Genomic DNA, 20,266 nt, shown 5'->3' on the forward strand with positions numbered 1-20,266 from the left:
CATTCTACTCATGTAAAAACACACTGATTCCCGGACCATCCACGGGCCGGATTTAGAAGGTGATTGGGCCGGGTCCGACCCCCAGGCCTTAGTTTGCCTACCCATGGCTTAGTCACTAGTCTTGTAAATGGTAACCAGGGTGAAAGGGAGCCTGTCTGCTGCAGTGGTTGGAGTGTTGGCCTAGGGCCTGGGAGACCAGGGTTCAAATCCCCACTCAGCTTACTAGGTGACCTTAGGCTAGTCACACTCTCTCTCAGCCTACCCTACCTCACAAGGTTGTTGTGAGGATAAAATGACAAGGGGGGGGGACCTGTCTACCACCTTGTGCTCCGGGCAGTAAAGATGGACTGTAAAAATAAATACATAAAATAAAAGATCAGTAGCAGAAACACTCTGCTGAAACACTCCTGTAACTTCATTGAGACACACTGAATGCCTTTAAGAAATAAAGGAAACCTTGCATGGCTTTCTAAATGATTGCAAACTTGGACTGAGGCAGGTCCTTCAGTGGGGGCGGAGGGGGGGCATTGCTTGTTTGGACCAGGAGGAATATACTTGCTTAGTGAATGTGAGTACAAATTTACTTTTCCTCCTCAGTTTAACAGGAGTGACTTTGAGGTAAGCTATTTGTTTCACTGCCACGTGTGTACGGAGCCCCCAAGCCCCCTTCTGCCTTGCATTGCTCTGGGGAGGGGGCTGTTCAGAGCGCATTCATTCGTAGGATGAATTCATTTCCATGCAAGTTGCACTTCCAGTTGAACTCTTCCCTCCCCTTCCACTTGCTGCTTTTGCCTCAGACCTCCTTGGGGTAAAAACATCTTGCAGAGGGGTCAGGAGTGCATGACAAGGGGAATTTCAGTTGCTTCCTTGTGAGAGGTGATGTGTTTGAATACCTAAAAAGTGTTTATGCATTGCTGCCAAGGTGGGGGTGGTGGAAGATATTGTTTGCTATGTACTGTATTGTTCCCTGTATAATTCCCCTAGGGATAGGTTTTTGAAAGAGGCCTTTCAGACACTTTCATTTTATGATGGCATGGTAGGGAGAAAGCTTGTTATTTATGGGTTGATGGGGATAAATTATATTGGGTTTCAGGGCCGGCCCACCTATGAGGCAAAGTGAAGTGACTGCCTCAGATGGTAGGATCCTCTGGGGCAGCAGATCCTGAAGTTGATCTTTCCTCCCTCCTTGTTCCTGATGTAAACCTTCCGTCACTCTTCCTTCCCTGGAAGGAGGGAGGGGGGCGTTATTTTGGGGTCTGCCTCGGGTGCCAAAATGTCTTGGGCCAGCCCTGTTAGGCTTCTATGTTTTCCTCTAGCAGTCCATGGATCAGACATCTCTCCATTAGGTCTGTATTTTTGTGACGGCCAACAGTTTTTAGCAAATATGCTTAAGTCTGTTGTTTGTTCTTAGTCATGGGCTGCTCAGGTTATTTGACTTTCTGAATTTGAGAAAGCCTGAAGCGGCAACATTCTTGCCGTTCTCCTTTGTGAGATGACTGCGTGAGGAAGGCAAATGTTTGCCCACCAGCAGGCCCGCCCACACCACATATCCAGTGATCTAATATTGTCAAGTGGCACTGCAGCTGAAGTCTCTGCAAAAATTGATTTCCTTCTGCACGTTGCAAAGCGGACTGACTCGAGCATCTGCTTCTGGTGCATTTGTGGTACTTGCGGTGGTGACCAGCGCAGGCATATGACCACAGACCCCAAACTGCAAGAACGGTTCATCACATGGCTTCTAGCTCCTTGCTACTATCGCCTTACATTGCACTGTCCCGAGGCAACATGGGGAGGTGACCAGAAACAACTTGCCCAGAACAATGTTAGATAGTTGATACAGGAGCTGAAGCGTGATATCCTGAAAAACCACTGTATTTGTTAACCTCAAAAGCTATTTCAGCTCAAGTTTCTTCATTTAGGAAAGCAAACATCTTGACAAGTTATTCTGTCCCAGAACAAGCCCAGCCGGTTTGGAAGTGGACCTGGGCAAACTTTCTATTTATTTTAATAGCTATGGGGCAGAGTTAAAAGGAGGAGGGTGGGATGCAGTCTTCGTGAACCATCTTCAACATTGCACTGTTGCATTTAGTTGGGTTATTCCTCTCCCTGCAACCAAGCTGGTTGCCAAAATTTGGTGGGCAATTTAAGTATACCAGGTTTATTTATTTAGATCATTTCTATTCTTCACATTTCCAAGGCAATCTCTCAGCAGGCTTAAATAATCAAGTAGTAGAACATTGCAAGATAATCGAAACAAAACATTACAAGGGAGACTCAGATGCGAATAATCCACCTTATCATTAACAAGAAAGCACAATATTCTTTTAAGCATTAGAGAAGAAGATGAGCTATACAAATCAAGCGCACAAACACAATAAAATTCCACATATAAATATAATTTATAATGAAACAAAATGGATGAAGTAGAAGTTGCACCCACAGTTCTCTCCCATCCCCTACCCTTCCTCCACCAACAAAGCCCTTTGTTAGCATAAAAGAATAATTTACAGCCAGCTCATCCACTCTTCTCCTTGTCCTGTGCCTAGAAAGCAGCAACTTCTCATTTGTCCTGCTGCTTTCCCACCCAGGGAGGTCCTTTTTCTATACTGGTTCAGTCTCTCATGCTGAGAGGTATTAAGCAACTGTAGAACACTCTTTTGGTTCATGAAGGGGCTTTTGACCCAGAAGGGTGAGGGAAGGCCATTTATCCCAGTTCCTCCCACCTGCAATTCCTGTCATACCCCCCCCCCAACATTACAATCTGCTCTGGAGGGTTGAGGGGCGGGAGGAGTAAATATTCCTTTTTTGAAAAAACCCAGAAGCCTTCCTATTGGGACTCAAAGATTCGGATATTCCTAAAAACATAAGAGAGATCTTCCTTTATGCCACAGTGGCCGCCAGGATGCTTATTGCATCAAATTGGAATAGTGACAGAGTTCCTTCAAGGACAGAATGGACTCAAAAACTGGTTGAATATGTGGAGTTGGATAATCTATCTGAAAAAATGAAAAATAAACCAAAACATGTATTTATTTCAAAGTGGGAAGTAGTTAAAATATATTTGAAAAACAGTTGTCACAGTCTAAACTCTGTTGTAGCGTTTGACTAACATCTGTACTAGTTGGTAGTAACAGTTGAGACCACAGACAATTACCGGTAAATATTTATTCTAAAAAGAGAGAGAGAGGCAGTAGGAGGGGCTGGTTTTTTTTGGGGGGGGGGAGATAGATAAAATTGCCCTCTCCCTTTCATTAGTGAGGGCTTCACTGGCTCAAAATGTCTTAGACATGGGAATTATTGTGTTAGTTTTCCTGATTATAATACTAATGCTTTCTATCCTTCCTTCTAACCTTCCTTCTACACTGCATTGCCTGTTGCTTTATGGAGCTGTGGCTCTTTGATTGATGTATGCCACCATGTCACACTAAGTTTTAAATGGTGTGAAATAACTATATGCTGAACATTGCATGAAATTTCATTGCTTGAAATTACAACGTAAAAACTCATGATTTTCCAGGTTAACAGGGTTGCAAATGTTTGGGGTTTTTTTGGAGTGGGGAAGCAAATATCCTGAAATGAGTGCTAAACTCCTGATAGACTCTGCTAGTTTTCCAGAAGTGGTTTGTATGTTGTGTGAAAGATCACACACACAACATGAAAATGTGCAGATGAGGAAATGTCAGGAAAACAGAATAAAGTGCTGCTGCCTGAATGCAGTGAGAAAGCTTGTGGCTGTTGTGTGTTAAGTTGAAGAAGAGGGAAGAGAGAAATTGCTGCATGTTAGTCTATTCCCAGGTTTGGCTTATGAAATACTATAGCAGTTTTTTAATACTTTATTCTAGCAAACTCTGAGGTTCTTGGAAACCTATTGGTATTTTCCCAGTGAGAAGATAATTAATGGACAGGCTTAACTGAAAAACAGCTTGTCTTCTACTCCTGATCTGCCTATTATAATATGCAGCCACAGGGGGATTGTATTTTAGGGCACACATTCCATTTTCAACTAAAAAGTCTTAAAAGTCTTGCCGGTGTACACCCTGGCTCTGGGAGCCGGGGACAGCACACGAGTGTTCTAGAGAAATGTCCCTGGACTATTGTTTTTCTATGAGCAAATTGTTTCTATTTTACGGGGCAACTTTCAAGTATGCAGATGCCCACCTGCAGCTCGGGGTGGCACAGTCTGGAAAGGCTCTATTGCTTGATTCTCCTGCACATACAAACTAGACCTCTGCCATCCGAGTTCACAGCCACATTCCACTAGGATGTAGAGGAGGTGTTATAGCTCAGTGGTAGAACACCGGCTTTGTGTGCAGAAGGTCCTGGCTTGAATTGCTGGCATCCCCTGGGATGATTGGGAAAGCCTCCTGTCTGAAAGCCTGGAGAACCTTTGCCAGGCATTGTGCAGACAGTATTGCTTTAGATAAACCAGTGGCCTGACTCTTCACATGGGGTGTGTCTCCCTGCCTCTGTGTTGCTCTTTTGCCACACATACCATTCACGCACGCAAGGAGGAATTAACATGAGGGTAGCCTTTAAGTAGCTGCTCGCCTATGGGGAGTAAGGATTGCTTCCAGCCAACCAGGTAGAGAAGCTTTGCAAATGTTCTTATTAAAAATATATATATTCTTTCAAGGGACAAATGGCAAACAGAGATGTGTGCTTGAGTCAGAACACTTTGTAAGCTACATGCATTTTTGGATGTATTTGCCTCAGTGCTTGAGAGTTGGCACTCTGCTGTGTTAACCCAACATGGTATAGTGGTTAAGAGTGGTAGACTCGTAATCTGGGGAACCGGGTTCACTTCCCCGCTCCTCCACATGCAGCTGCTGGGTGACCTTGGGCCAGTCACACTTCTCCGAAGTCTCTCAGCCCCACTCACCTCACAGAGTGTTTGTTGTGGGGGAGGAAGGGAAAGGAGACTGTTAGCTGCATTGAGACTCCTTAAGGGGAGTGAAAGGCAGGATATCAAGTCCAAAATTCTTCTTCCTCTTCCTCTTTTTCACCACCCATTTAGGAGCAGGTGCTACAGCTTGATGCTTAAAATGTTTGGCTGGAATGCCTACAAATTGACCTACTCTTTTCAAGTGGTGAGCTTTTGGAGAACAATATGTCCTCCAAGTGATACACAAATCCACAGTGGGAACTCTGTGTATGTGTGTTACGAGAAAAGGAATGAGGCTTGATTTTAACCGTGTGCTTTTTATACTTATTGAGCGTCATGCATTGATTCTGCATTATTCTGGTATAAATAGGTTGATGGAGCTCCGGCTTGCTATCCCTTTGCTTGCGGGTTGCTTAGTTTCCTTTCCCAGAAGCAGATGGCCCTTCCTCTCTTCGCTGCTTCTCTGTGTGCTTTCTGCCTTTGGCTCATGTTTAATTGGAATAACACATTAATCAGGTGCTCTGAGGTGACAGAAAACAGTCCTTCTCTCCCCCCCCCCCCGGCCTGCTCTCTCCAAATCTTTTCTTGGTAAGCTGTGGGGTGACTCTTTTCCACCTGGGGGAACTGGGGGTCAGATTTATATATGCACACTTTTGTGTATTGTATTGTACCGTTGTCTGTTTTAGGGTGTATTGAACTGGGTTTACAGCTGCCTTGAAAACTTTGGTGAGTAGGTGAGGCAATAGGTAAAGGTAAAGGTACCCCTGCCCGTACGGGTCAGTCGTGTCTGACTCTAGGGTTGTGTGCTCATCTCGCTGTAGAGGCCGTGAGCCGGCACCGTCCGAAGACACTTCCGGGTCACGTGGCCAGTGTGACGAAGCTGCTCTGGTGAGCCAGCACCAGCACAGCACACGGAAATGCTGTTTACCTTCCCGCTATAAAGTGGTACCTATTTATCTACTTGCACTTAGGGGTGCTTTCGAACTGCTAGGTGGGCAGGAGCTGGGACCGAACGGCGGGAGCTCACCCCGCCGCGGGGATTCGAACCGCCGACCATGCGATCGGCAAGCCCTAGGCGCTGAGGTTTTACCCACAGCGCCACCCGCGTCCCATTGAGGTGAGGCTATAAATACTTCTAAATAAGGGGAGAGGGGATACTTTAATTCTGTTGGGATTCGGCTTTGATATCCAGGGTTGTTTCTTTCTCAGCCCCAAGAGCAACAGTGAAAGACAGTTACCGTCTCTTTGAAAGTGTTTCAAGATAATGGAAGAGAGCTGTTGTCATGTGCTTGGTTTCCTATCAGCCTCTGTATGTGCCACGGATGGGGAACAGGGTGTCCCACCAGTTCATCTCACACAGCACCTAAAAACTGTGGATACTGTGTTCAGGACAAGCCCAATACATTTTGGTACCTGAGGCGAACCACAAAATGGCGCCCCTCCTCCGTTCCTGTCAGGGAAGAAGGGGAGAATGAAGGGCTACATCAGGAGCGAGGAGGGGGTATGAACTGTCTCATAGGTGGGTCGGCCCCGACTGTGTTTCATGATCTGGGACTTAACATGAAAATCAGTGCATTCCAAACCCCAGACGTGATCCCCATGCAAATTGCCTTGTTGAGAAGAGAGGGCCTTTTAATGCTGGCCCTGTTCATCCCCGTGGCAAAAGTCTGGGTGCTTTATTTCCAAAGTGCTAGTCTTACTGCCAAGGAGGATCTTGCTGCTATCAAGAAGCATGTGGGTAAATGTCTGGCAGCCCCCTCTATCCCTAACCCTCGTATCTCCCTTTCCCACTTCTATATCAGTAGTTCAACAGTATTTTCTTTAAACAAACATTCTACAATCCTTTATGAAGACCTCTGACCCTCTCCTGTTTTTCATTTCCTTAATCTTGTGTACTTAATGCCTGTTTTGCCATCTGCAACACAAGCGTATTTTCAACACACTCTCCCTTCTGGGTGTTGCACACCGTCTGGTGTGTTTAGCTGTGCCCAGTAGTGGCACATATCTGGCGTGCATGCATGCAAATATGATGGTGTCTTAAAACCAAAACAGCAGGTGATTTTCCTGTCAGCTCCTGCACACACACACACACACACACACACACACACACACACACACAGTACAGAAATAGCAGAGCCCTGATTACTATGGAAGGAGGAAGTGGGTAAACTGGGTACAAAACCACTGGGTTAAAATAAATCACCCAGCTATTGAGAAATAAGCATTATGGGCTTGTATGGTGATGCAGATGGCTTGCCTTTGAGCTGCAGTTGTATCATCTGTCCTTGAATGTCTGCAGCAGGTTATCTTAAATAAGCAGTGCTGTAAAAAGCCTTTCTGTCCTTGGTCTTTTCTCTCTCTTTCCTACCCCCCTCCGCTTCCCGCCTGCAACCTTACTATTTCTCTGCACAGAGAGGAAGCGGAAACAGCTGCCCAGGGATGTTCCCTTCTGGCTTAAGGAGCCAGGATTGCTGGCTCCTCCCTCGCCCAAGGACAGTATGGTTTTCTTCTATTGCTCTATAGATCTAAAAGAGAGAGAGAAATTACTGCAGGCGCATGGATGACAGCCCGAAAAACAACTGTACTCCCCCAGCTGGCAGCTGTGATAAGAGCGAGGCGCATACTCAGCCAGGGAAGTGGATACATGCAGCCTCCTTTTTAAAAGTTTGGCTGGCCATGCTGCTTGCATTGTGTACTGCTGAAGGCCTCACACCCACGCAGCAGAACATAAGGTCCCTTTTGTCCAGAGGATAAAGGAGTCTATTGACTTGCTCCTGTCCTAGTTCTCCTCTTGACAATATTATAGAGAACAAATTGACCTCGAGTAGCTGCTGTACATTCAGGGGCCGTGATGGGACAGCACACACAAGGGAGAACCTCTTTTCTTATATTGGAGAGATACAGCTTCCCCAGGTGGGCAAAAGGGACTGAATCTCTGCTGCCCTCTTCACATTCTCCTCTCCCCTTGCCCATTTTCCTGGGAGCACATGAAACTACTATACTGAGTCATGAAGGTACTTGATGCTGAATACCATCCATCTAGCCCAGTAGTCTTAAAGGTCTTCAAACTGGGGCTTGCTTTTAACTCAAGACTGCATTGAAGGGGGGGGGGGGGCTTCTTAATTCTTTGACAGATGGGAGTTGTGCTGCTGTTCAAACCCTCCTTTGACCAGCCTGTGACCTGGCAGTGTGTTCTGACCCACCAGTTAAAGACCAGTGATCTGACCCAGTATGGACTATTCTGACCGTTATCAGTGTGCTCTCCAAGCATTGATTTAGTTTATCTCAACTGGAGTCCTCAAAGCATCATTTACATAAATCTGTACATTTTAGGCAGCAGTGGAAATAAGACCCACAACCACTTTTGACAGAGCCACACAGCCTCTCCCAGTTATAATCCATATGCTTTTTCAAAAAGGCAGAGTTGGCATGAGAGCTATTTAAAGATAAATAAAAAGCAACACAACTTTTGCACTGCATTCTTAATCACCACACTGTTCTGTGTCTGACCTGTCTGATATAAATTAGGTCCTCTGGGCTGGAAATGCACCACTGCCTTAGATACCAGTTGACTCTCCAGCTTGCTCCCTCCTATTTCTTCTTTCCTGGGGAGAACCCCCATTGCAGCTGGCTACAGAAGGAGCTGAAGGTCAGCCCAGAGCTCCCATCCACTGACCAGAGGACCACTTCCTGATGGGAAGCTCTGTGCCTTGCCCCTCTGTGAGGGCCCTGCTGGTGTGAGGTGCTATTTGTGGAAGGTTTAGGGCAGAGATGGGGGACCTGCATGTCCCTTCAACTGTTGTTGGACTCTTAATTCCCACTAGTCCCAGCTTGCTCGGTCAACAGCCAGGGATCTCAGCAACATCTAGCTGGCCAAAGGTTCACCATCCCTGGTTTAGGGCAAACTCTTCTTTTGACATTGCTTTTCTTGACCTTCTTAATGGTGTAAAAAATTGTGTGAGCTGCTTCAAGGCTACAGTGGAATGTAAATACGGAATAAATATGAGCTGTGCTCCAGACCAACAGTGAACTTTTTTTTGTGGCGGTGGGTGGGAATTGAGCTGGGTCTTTCACACATCAGTCCCCACTTGTCTTACTCATGCCTGTTGTATCAAAAGCAGAGAGGAAGAATGAAAGAGTTCAGGGTCTGGGTGCAAAATAGGTGGCTCCAGGTAAATCTGAATGAGTAAGGCAACATATCCGTTTCCCCACCCCCAGTTGTGGTTTGCTTCTAATACTTTGAACATTATTCTTTAACTGTTTGGAAACCAAAATATAGGGTACACGAGTCCTAGTTCTAAAAAATAATCTGAAATTACACGGAAGTGGAGTGGGTGGGGGAAACTGGCTGCTTTCATTTTCACTGGCTGTGGGTTTCCGACTAAGGGTGGTGGAGCTTGTGGTTGTGGCCTTGTTGTGCTAGGCCGTTCCTGTTTGTCTTAGTTACCATGGCAATTTAACTGAAGTTGGCTGCGGTGAACCAGGCACCGCACAGGAGTGCAAAAGCCTAGCTGAGTGGGAGTAATAGAGAGCAGGTGTCTGCAGAGAGGCAGGAGTTGTTCTGCGTCACTGAAGCAGATTTCTGGTATCATCCCATCATTTCTATTCTCTCTGTATGAGGCAGACTTAATTCATCCATTGTTGTTTTATAATCTGTTTTTCCAGCATTGCACGAAGTCTGCATTCCTTCATTGCCTAACGATTGTCACAATTGTAGAACAATTGATTTTTTAAAAAATTATTTTTACTTCAGCTTGTACTTCCTTGGTAGTCATGGACAAGAAAACTCAGTCTTTACCATTCTGTACAATAGCTTTTTAAAAATCATGTCAAGAGGGAGGCAAAGGTTGACATCTGTTTGCTTGATCTCCCTCCCCCCCCCCAAAAAAAATCCCACAACAATTTTTACTTGAGTAATTGAAAGCTTTGTGCTTCCTGTGCAGTAGATAGGGACACCTCAATTTCTGCCATAGCTGTCAACTTACAGATTTGAAAATAAGGGACCAGCAGCCAAAATAAGGGACCTGCAGCCTCACCTGTTCCAGGCACTCCAGTCTTCCAGTCCTCCTGCAGTCTGGTCAAACTCATGCTGGTAGCTTCAAGGACACTGTCCAACCAACTTTGTAACCAGATGTTCAACTGAATAGAATCTGAATCACATGCACCACAAGGCCTATGCAGCCTCAACTTAAGATGGCTCCCCGGCCTGGCTTTGCACTGCAAAGTTTGCAGCAGCACGTGCAACAAAATGGCGTCCAGCATTTAAAAAAACCCCTCAGCTTGCATTAACTAGCCACACACAAGGCATGCAAGCTCCACCCCCTAGTCGTTCTTAGACTTCTTTTTGGGTGAGCAACACAGCCAAGCAACACAGTTGGAGCCTCCCTCCTCCCTGGCCAGCAGGGAGGAGCTGCTTCCTTTGAAATTTAAGGGACATCATTTAAGGGACATTTAAGGGACATCCATCAATAAGGGACAGCAGCGGGACATGGCGCTGGAATAAGGGACACTTGACAGCTATGATTTCTGCACTACTGTGATCCACATTCTGTGTCAAGGAATTTGCTTTGCTTCCACATGCTAGTTCCTCATTCATTTCAATCTGCACTTAAAAAAATAGAAATCTCTGAGGGGGACAAAAAGGAGTTTGGGCCAGACTTTGAAGAGGAATGTGCTGTGGAATAGCGGCAGGGTGTGGGAGACTTCTAGTGTTAGGCAAGGAGGTCTGGGGCTGTTTCTTCTCCTACATATGTGCTCCAACACTGGAATTTCTGTGGACTTCATCAGGTGCAACCTTACTCATTGTGTACTTAAGCTTTTCTTCACAGTTGAAGAAAAAAGGCAGAAGGGTGCATGTTTGTGTGTGTGTGTGTGTGTGCGCGCGCGCGCGCATCAAGTCCTGATGCTGATTCATATCTCAGCCATGTATTTTCACCATTCTCCTATGAAACTTCTCAAATGCATCTATAGCTTTAAAAAAAAAAAGATTTCTCATTCAAACTTACCGGTATCAAGTTTGTTGTAAATGATGTGCTTTTCCTGTGATCCTGCGTCCCAAAATAACATGTACTTGCTATATGAAAGTGTCAGATCGCTCTGTTCGGTGTGAGCCATTGAGAATGAGGAGTTGTCATGTCTTTGAAGTTCACCTTTTGGGAATGAAGAAGATAAAATTGGGGGAATAAATTAATTTTCCATTTGCTTTCTTGTTCACATTAGTATATTTAAATTCAGTTTTTTAGAAAACAACCAGATAATTTTTTCAAAAAAGCAGAACAAGAGCAGTAGAATAAGATATCATTCACAATGACTGAGGCATCATAAAAGAGAAGCTGGGAAAGACCATTACGATCCTGATTAACTAAAGCAACAGCAGGAAGACATTAGCATTAACAAGCATTAACAAGCCACAATCAGAGAAGGTTAAAGCAGGGCTGGCATAAAAAGGGTTAAAAAGGTAACAGTAAAGGACCCCTGACAGTTAAGTCTGAACAACTCTGGGGTTGTTGGCGTTTTCTGAATCATGTGGCCAGCATGACTAAGCTGCTTCTGGCAAAACCAGAGCAGCACACGAAAACACTGTTTACCTTCCCGCCAGAGTGGTACCTATTTATCTACTTGCACTTTGATGTGCTTTCAAACTGCTACGTTGGCAGGAACTGGGACTGAGCAACGGGAGCTCACCCTGTCGCGGGGATTCGAACCATGGATCTTCCGATCGCAAGCCCAAGGCTCAGTGGTTTAACCCACAGCGCCACCCGTGTCCCTCTATATATAGGGTTACCATATTTGTGAAAATCCGGATTTTTCAGGACATCTCGCCAATTTTTGCCTGGACACTGCTACCAACTGCAGTATTCCAGGTATGTCCAGGAACCCTAGGCATACATCATTATCATTTGAAAGGAAAGGTCTTTTCCACCTGGCAGAAAGAAAAGAGGCAAGGTGAGTCCCTCTGGGGAGGGAGTTCAGAAGCTCCGTCTTTCTCCCTGAACCCAGCCACACAGAGATTGATGGAGCACATAAGAGGGCCTCCAATGATGACATTAGTGAGTGGCAAATTCCTCCGATTTGGTTCATACGTGTCTGCTTAGTTTCATGTGACAATCTAGTCACAGGCTCCTCACCTATTTCCGACTAACAATTGAGCTCTGAATAGGGCATCTGTAATCAAGGGCGTAGGTTCCATCATTGGAGGGGGGTGACAGATTATCAAGAAACAATTAACTACTAGGGCGGTTCATAAAAAAACTTTTTTTTGAAAATGCCTGCTCCAAAGGTCTTATCTTACTACACTAGGGATTATATAGCTATATATGAAATTTCATGCATATCTGTTAATATCGTGACCCTCCTCCATGAAAATAGCTGTTTACTTGGACGTTTTCCTATGTCGTGAAGACTGAAATTTCAATTCAGTGGAGCACTTACTGTTCCTAACCCTGTAGAAAGCCATCTAATTAGACTTTAATTTGATTTTGACATGTTTTTAGGAGGTAATTTAATTATTGTTTGATTTTATACCAATGTTTTGTATCTGGTGTTAGCTGCCCTGAGTCCGACTTTGGCCGGGGAGGGCGGGATATAAATAAAAGTTGTTTTTATTATTATTATTATTATTGTTGTTGTTGTTGTTGTTGTTGTTGTTATTGTTATTGCTACTTATTATTCCTTTGTAAGAAAATATGAAATAACGTAAAACCATTTTTTGCAGGCCAAAAAAATATATATCAATGTGGGGGTGGGGGTGGCAAGAAATTTTCCACACTGGGTACCACCTGACCTTCCTCCGCCTCTGTCTGTAATGTGGCAGGCCTCTCCTCCTTTCTCTCTCTCACTTGCACATATATACTTGTGCATAGCAGAGGGCTCACACCCTCTAAGAAACTGCAGGCTGTGCTCAAGCTGCCAGTAGCATGATTCCTGAGGAAGAGGACGGGCGTGTGCTTGATAACCGTGGCCTGAAGATCAGCTGCTTTCCTTATGTCCCCCATCACCCACCCGCCCTGCAGGATTTCAAAGAATCTCTTGCAACCGCTCCTCTTCAATTCCACCCCACTCAATTCTGAGCAAGCGGATTAAGAAAATGCACGGTCAAAGATAGAATTGCTTCACCAAACAGCTGACATGGGGATGGACGATGACTAAGTGTGGCAATGGCTCATCCTATCATCCCAGGGTCTGAACTCCAGCCTTGTGGTCCTCTTGGAGTTCTGCCTCCCCCAAAATCACTCCACCAAACAGCTGACATGATAGACAATGACTAAGGGCAGAACTGTCTCATAATATGGTCCAAGGGTCTGAACTCCAGGCTCATGATCCCCCATCTGGAGCTCTGCCTATATTCAGTGACATATTTTCCTGATAACCCTCCTGTTTGTTTATGAGTCTGTTGTGTGGAAAGGCTTCTAAACTGCGTAACGTCAGTCAATTGTGTGTGTTAAAGGGAATCTGGTGTGTTGGAGGTTTCCAAGTCAGCAGCAACACAGCTCTATACGTGAATACGCTGAATTAAGTTCAGGTTTGCTGTTTTAGCGATAATCTTAAAAGTTTTAAAGAGTGAGTTGAGACCTCTCTTAGCTGGTGGTCAAGAAGTGGAATCGTGGGTGGCTCAATTTGTCATTGCTGGCGGAATGTTATGGCATACACTTTGAAATACAGTGGTACCTCTGGTTAAGTACTTAATTCGTTCTGGAGGTCCGTTCTTAACCTGAAACTATTCTTAACCTGAAGCACCACTTTAGCTAATGGGGCCTCCCGCTGCCGCCTCGCAATTTCTGTTCTCATCCTGAAGCAAAGTTCTTAACCCAAGGTACTATTTCTGGGAGTCGGTAACCTGAAGCGTATGTAACCCGAGGTACCACTGTACTATAGCCAACTGTTGAGAACTCGTATTGCTAAATATTGCAACCTGCTTTTAAAAAAAATGCTGGGAATTTTACAGTGCTCCTTCCTGCACCAAGTACCCAAATTGTCCTCTCTTTCATGGTTCACAGTTTGTCCTCTCTTTCATGGTTCACAGTTGTAATGTGCCCTTCCTTCAAGAAGCACAAATGATTTCATCCCATTTTACCCTGTGTTAGAGATCAGGAAGAGAGATGGTGGCTAGGCCAGGGCACCTCGTGATCTTCATGGCTAAACCAGGATCTGAAGCCCAGCCTCCTCAGTCCACCCATCACTCGCTTTCCTCCATAGACAAACACATCCCTCCCATCGAGACAACAAGAGCCATTTGCAGTTCAAGGGCACATTCCTGCCAGGCAGAGGCAGTAAGGCAGGGTGTGGGTCAGGGAGGGCTGTGTCCTGGGGAGGAGGGTCCCAAGGACCACAGAAACCTGGAGGCCACATTGGGCCCCAAGACCTGAGGTTCCCTTCCCCCTGCCCCACACCACACTGACTCTTCTATAGTAAAGTCTCACCAATTCCTCTTGCGAAAGTGATCTTGCCTAAGAGTGATGCACAATCTCTCTCTCTTTGCGGGAATGAGGGAGGTATTTCCTAGTCTGTCTAGGAACCCACAGCGGGTGGGTCCTTTGCAACAGGAGCTAATCTATATATATTTTTTCTTTTATCTAGGTCAGTTTCCCAGATGTTGAAAAAGCTGAATGGCTCAACAAGGTGAGAATCAGTCGGCTGAATTGTTCCTGCCCAGCCATGGCAGCATCATGACAGTACTAACATCTCTCTCTCTCTCTCTTTGTCCCTCTCCCCCCCTGCTTCCCCCACGGCATGGTAGATCCTGGCCCAGGCTTGGCCTTTCTTTGGCCAGTACATGGAGAAGCTGTTGGTGGAAAACATTGCTCCAAGCATCCGAGCCTCCAACACCCATTTGCAGACCTTTACATTCACCAAGGTTGACATGGGAGAGAAGGTAATTGTCAGCTGAAAAATAGTTGGTGAAAATATTAAGGGAGAGCATGCTCCAGGGGACAAGTCCATAAATAAGGGGAAAGAAATAATTAGATTTCATCCCATATGTGCAGAGGGTTTCCTCCCCACCCCAGACACACCTTGGGCTAGTATTTATTGAAAGCACTGAATGATTTTTTTTTTTTAATGCATTGCTACTGCCATGGATTTTTTCACCTTTTGGGATGCTAGCAGTAGTCTGTACATTTTTTCTTACTTTATTTGAAACCTTACGTTATAATCCTGCTGGAACATTTTATGGTCTTGCATTTTGCATCACTGTGGAAAATCCAATAATAAGATTTTGTGAATCCAGTCATTCTGCTGCGTAATCGTTATACTTGCTCCTGGGGTGGTGGTGGTGATTCCTTATTAATGGACCAAGGACCACAATCTCATATCTTGCCTTTCCATCCTAGTCTTATAATCGCTATCTTATTTATGTTCTTCCAACTTCCACATTTGAGTTAGAGCTACATATGTTTTGCAGTTCTGTGATTGTTGTGTGTTTGTTGGAGGGTTTAGTTTCTAGAACAGAAGCCAGTGCTTTATTAATATACATATTGCGTTTATTACGCTGCCTTTTTGCAGGGGTGTTGTTAGGTTGGGTAGGGCCTCCTTACTCAAATCCAAGGTCCTTTGTGCTGGCCTCTAGATCTTCTGCCCCTTTTCTATTTATTTATTTACTTACAACCCTTTTGCTGGAAGCACTGTAAAGCTCCATGCTGGTGGAGACCCCAACCACCCAGTTTCATTTGCCCAGAAACACGTATGCATATAATCTAACTAGTGTTATCCAAATTTGCACTGTGGGCCTGTATCCAAGGTGCTTAAGTAGCAACAACATTTCAGCTAATGCACTAAAGCTTTTTTTATTTCTAAATGAAGTTTTCTGGTCTCTGTGACTTTGATGAATGTTGTTGAAAGCTCAGGTTCCCTGGGGTGGCTGGGCAGTACTGTCAATTGTTCACGTTACAGGGATCTAACCTAATTCCGTGTTTCTCCCTCTTGGCTAATGTTCCCTAGCTCCTGGTCCTCTAACCTTAGGGTTGCCATATTTCAAGAGGTAAAAATCCAGACACAAAGTTGCTGAGCCCAATAGTCCCGCCACCGAGCCCAAGCCCAAGCCTGGGTTGCCCACACCTGAGCCTGAACCAGAGCTGCCCTCTCATTATTGGCTGGGCCAGAAATGTGCAGGAGCCTAATTTCAGTCCTTCTAAAACCATTTTACCTCTTAGTGGGTCTCGGTTGACCCACTGAGCGGCAGCAGTGTCTTGGAAGAGGGATCAGAGGGTTATCCCAGAGGCAGGTATATCTTTGGCAAAGCTTTGACATCCACGGACCATCAGTTTGCCTTAACAGAGATTGCTGGAGAGTGAGAGGTGGGGCATTGCCTCCCTTGTTTTAGTCTATTTTTATTTGCTTAAACAACGACCCTTCTTCTGCTCCTAGCCCCTCAAGGTCATTGGAGTTAAGGTTCACACTGGCCTGAACAAGAAGCAAATCTTGCTGGACCTAAACATTAGGTAAGTTCTAAGGTTTTCTTATGTTGCTGTGTTAGCTTTATAAATGGAGCAGAATCAAGGCGGGATGGGGCGGGGGGAGCAGATTCTTCTTTATTGAATGGCCCACAAAGCACTTCTTACTCTGACAAGCTGCATTTTGGAACCTGAACATTTTTCTACACTACTTCCTGGAAGAGTGCATGATCTGAGGGCAAGTTTTGTCCTGCACTGTGGAGGTTGAGCTGCATTGCAGAGGGAAGGTGTGAGCGCTGTTTTTCTCATCCCCTGAGTGTGGGCTTCCCAGAGGCGCCAGGTTGGCCAATGTTGGCACTGGACGGGGTGGTCATGTGAGCTGATCTCTTTGTGTTCTTATGTCCCTTTCTTTTTTTGCAATCCCACTGGCCCTGTCACAGCTGACTCTCCTTTAAAGAGACAAGTCACTTGCAAGGGAGAGACAAGGGAGAATCCGTTGCTCTGCTGTGAGGCTCTGCTTTGGGTGAAGATAATGTTTCTTCCTATGCAGAGCCAGAGACTCATTCATGCTGCATTTATGGACCATGCTGGATATCCGCAGTACCTCTTCCCCACACACTTCCTGGCCAAAAGAGAGGAACCGGGTGGGACAGGAGAGCATACAAAATCAACAACCCCTGAAAAAATGGTCCAACAGGGTGGGTGGAGATTAAGGGGGGAACTGTTCCCTTTTAGGGCCTTGGTGTTTCATTCTTGCAGTGTCTTATGGCTTTATTTGGCTTCTGAGAGCCTCATGCTGGTCTCTTGCTCTCTCTCCCTCCCTCCCTGTAACACAGCTATGTGGGTGACGTCCAGATTGATGTGGAGGTCAAGAAATTTTTCTGTAAGGCCGGGGTGAAAGGCATGCAGGTAAGGTGGTCCTGTTTTTGGCTTCATAAAGGTAGGCTAGAAATCTCAGAGGCTGATACGGTTCCCAGTAATGGATTTGCCTTTTTAGGGACAGTTTGGCTTCTTCTTTTTTTAACCCAAGGAACTTCCACTTTGCCATGGCACAGGATCAGTCCAAGCTCCCAGCAACCGCAGGCCTTGTTTCTTATCCATCGCCTTCCTTGAAAGGGTATCATTTCTACCCAGTTCCTTAATTCCTTTGAGCTACTATTTAGAAAGCACTGCAGCTGCAGGAAGGCAGTGATGAAGGCCTCCCTAATTACTCCTGGTAATTAAAAGCAGAAATCTTTGGGCGCCCCTTCCCTTCAAGAAGATGTGGAGACAACCCTCCCTCCCTTTCCCTCCCTTTCCTCAACCTCCCACAATCCCTGAATTTAAGGGTGAATCTTGACGTGGGGCTGTGATTTGTGACAGGCTGCCCCAGCTGTTTGTCAACCTGCATTAGTGGCTGGCATGGTAGATGCATCATTTCTACCAGATGCTGTTGCCTTTGTATCCTCTGCTTGTCCCAGAGCACAGGGATATGATGAATGACTAAAGCAGCATTGACTGAGAATCCGACCTCAACCTTCTCTTTTTCTCTCAGCTGCACGGCATGCTGCGGGTCATCTTGGAGCCCCTCATTGGGGATGTCCCAATTGTCGGGGCGCTCACCATGTTCTTCATCCGCCGTCCGGTAAGTTTTCTGCCCATAGCTGTCAACTTACAGATTTGAAAATAAGGGACCAGCAGCCTTGAAAATAAGGGACCAGCAACCAAAATAAGGGACTTGCAGCCTCACCTGTTCCAGGCACTCCAGTCTTCCTGTCCTCCTGCAGTCTGGTCAAACTCATGCTGGTAGCTTCGAGAATACTGTCCAACCAACTTTGTAACCAGAGGTTCAACTGAATAGAATCTGAATCACATGCACCACAAGGCCTATGCAGCCTCAACTTAAGATGGCTCCCCGGCCTGGCTTTGCACTGCAAAGTTTGCAGCAGCACGTGCAACAAAATGGCGTCCAGCATTCAAAAAACCCCTCAGCTTGCGTTAACTAGCCACACACAAGGCATGCATGCTCCACCCCCCAGTCGTTCTTAGACTTCTTATTGGGTGAGCAACACAGCCAAGCAACACAGTTGGAGCCTCCCTCCTCCCTGGCCGGCAGGGAGGAGCTGCTTCCTTTGAAATTTAAGGGACATCATTTAAGGGACATTTAAGGGACATCTATCAATAAGGGACAGCAGCGGGACATGGCACTGGAATAAGGGACTGTCCCTTCAAATAAGGGACACTTGACAGCTATGTTTCTGCCACGTCCCATTCTGGTTTTGCAAATGTTGGGAAGGGGCACTGACCTATGCATAAGGTTGAAGCCAAATCCCTCACTATGGAAATGTTGTGCAACCGCTCTTTGATTACTATCAGTACTTTTCAAGCGTATCTCTTGAGACCACAAAAGCTAGAAACTTGCCCACCCCCACTTTAATGAAAGCTTTTACAGCCGCAGGTAACAACACCATAGGCAGAATTTTCATGCTGTCTCCCTAAAAACATGCAGCAGAATCAGTTCCTACATTCAAGGGGCCGGTCATTCCAGTGCAGATGTCTTGAAGTCTTGGTTTACAAACTAGTAAATTCTCTTATTAAAATGAAGTACAGGAGGATTCATACATTTTTGCAGCTGTGAGATCTCCCAAGTGATTTTGACAAACCCCACAGGAGTTATTAATTGAATTTATTTATTTGTCCAAGGAGCTCTGGGTGGCTTAGCAAGGCTCTCTCACACACAATAATGTGAGGAAGGTTAGGCTGATAGAGATGGTGAGGGGCCTGAGGTCACGCAGTGGGCTTCAAGGCTGAATGGAGATTTGAACCTGGATATCTTCAGTCCTGATTGCTTCTTCCCAACCCCCCACCCAAATCCACCCCCACATCCAGTATTTCTGTAACTGGTTCTAAATCACACCTCTCCCTTCTTTCCCAGACTCTGGACATTAACTGGACTGGAATGACCAACCTCTTGGACATTCCTGGACTGAGGTAAATGCTTGATGATTGATGATAAAACCAGAGATGGGGAACTTCTGGCCTCTGGACTTGCAGCTCTTGTAGGAGGTCAGAGAGGGTGTTGTCTTGTTTGCTTCCTCCATCAAAATTTACCGCTCTGGTAAAAGAATGAGGCTTCTATGTTCTCAAGCGCTTCTTCTCTTGGAGATAACCAGAGCAGCTGAGTGTGCAAGAAGGGTAAAGGGGGGAGACTTCAATCCTAGCCCCGGTGGGGTTGGCTCCACTGAAGTCAATAGGACTGGTGAGGAGTGCAATGGAAAACAGGTGAGAACATTTGAGAAGAAATTGGTTGGTGGGAGAACTGAGTCTTGCTGGAGAAGAACTTTCTGGGGTGCAGTGGGACAGAAAGGTATTCTGGGAGATTGGAGGGGATGCATGGTGGGCAAGAGGCAGGGTGGTGTGTACTGTGTTAAAACAGAAGGCTTTTCTCTGCAGCTCATTGTCTGACACCATGATCATGGACTCCATTGCCTCTTTCTTGGTTCTCCCCAACCGCCTGCTCATCCCACTGGTCCCCGATCTCCACGAAGCAGCTCAGCTACGCTCCCCGATTCCCAGGGTAAGGCAGGCCCTGGGGGAGGGGGAGGGGGTTATCCTTGTGAGTGGGCCAGAGCCCTGCGCCTGATGCATGCCTCTCCCCTCCAGGGTGTCGTCCGTGTCTTTCTGAGGGAGGCCAAGGACCTGCAGTCCAAGGATAAGTACATCAAAGGGATGATTGAGGGCAAGTCAGACCCATACGCCGTTGTGCGTGTGGGAACCCAGGTCTTCACCAGCAAAGTCATTGATGAAGACCTCAACCCAAAGTGGAATGAGATGTATGAGGTAATTGGCTGCCAGCTGAGGTGGCAAAATTGAGTGCAAACTTTCAGGGGGACGCTCAGCCCCCTTTCTTTCTATCCTCCCTCCCTGGCTTAGCTTTTCCTCTTCACGCAACACAACTGTCATTCCTTTCCTTTCTCTGTCTGAAGAGGGCCCCTCCGGCCTGCACAATAGGTGGTGT

The 20,266-nt window shown here is 46.0% G+C and overlaps 1 protein-coding gene and 1 long non-coding RNA gene across 3 annotated transcripts in view; one reads left to right on the forward strand and one right to left on the reverse strand.

The window, feature by feature from the left end:
- Positions 1-20,266, forward strand: part of ESYT1 (extended synaptotagmin 1) — a 59,966-nt gene that overhangs the window by 11,459 nt on the left and 28,241 nt on the right. The window contains exons 1-9 of one of the 2 annotated variants that reach the window (XM_083599615.1): positions 9,356-9,467; positions 14,459-14,500; positions 14,619-14,753; positions 16,244-16,317; positions 17,106-17,178; positions 17,804-17,893; positions 19,184-19,239; positions 19,702-19,825; positions 19,912-20,088. In XM_083599615.1, the coding sequence (XP_083455741.1) occupies positions 14,655-14,753; positions 16,244-16,317; positions 17,106-17,178; positions 17,804-17,893; positions 19,184-19,239; positions 19,702-19,825; positions 19,912-20,088 (693 nt within the window). In that variant the 5' untranslated portion in view covers positions 9,356-9,467; positions 14,459-14,500; positions 14,619-14,654. Of the gene's footprint in view, positions 1-9,355; positions 9,468-14,458; positions 14,501-14,618; positions 14,754-16,243; positions 16,318-17,105; positions 17,179-17,803; positions 17,894-19,183; positions 19,240-19,701; positions 19,826-19,911; positions 20,089-20,266 lie in introns of those variants that run through there. The other variant, XM_083599614.1, reaches the window with a different exon arrangement.
- LOC310753340 lies at positions 9,605-10,744 on the reverse strand. Its single transcript, XR_014543332.1, has 2 exons — positions 10,418-10,744; positions 9,605-9,855 (listed from the first exon to the last, which is right to left on the reverse strand). It is a non-coding gene; the product is annotated as an uncharacterized lncRNA (long non-coding RNA).

This window comes from Podarcis filfolensis, assembly GCF_964270895.1.
Source record: "Podarcis filfolensis genome assembly, chromosome: 2".
NCBI lineage: Eukaryota > Metazoa > Chordata > Lepidosauria > Squamata > Lacertidae > Podarcis > Podarcis filfolensis.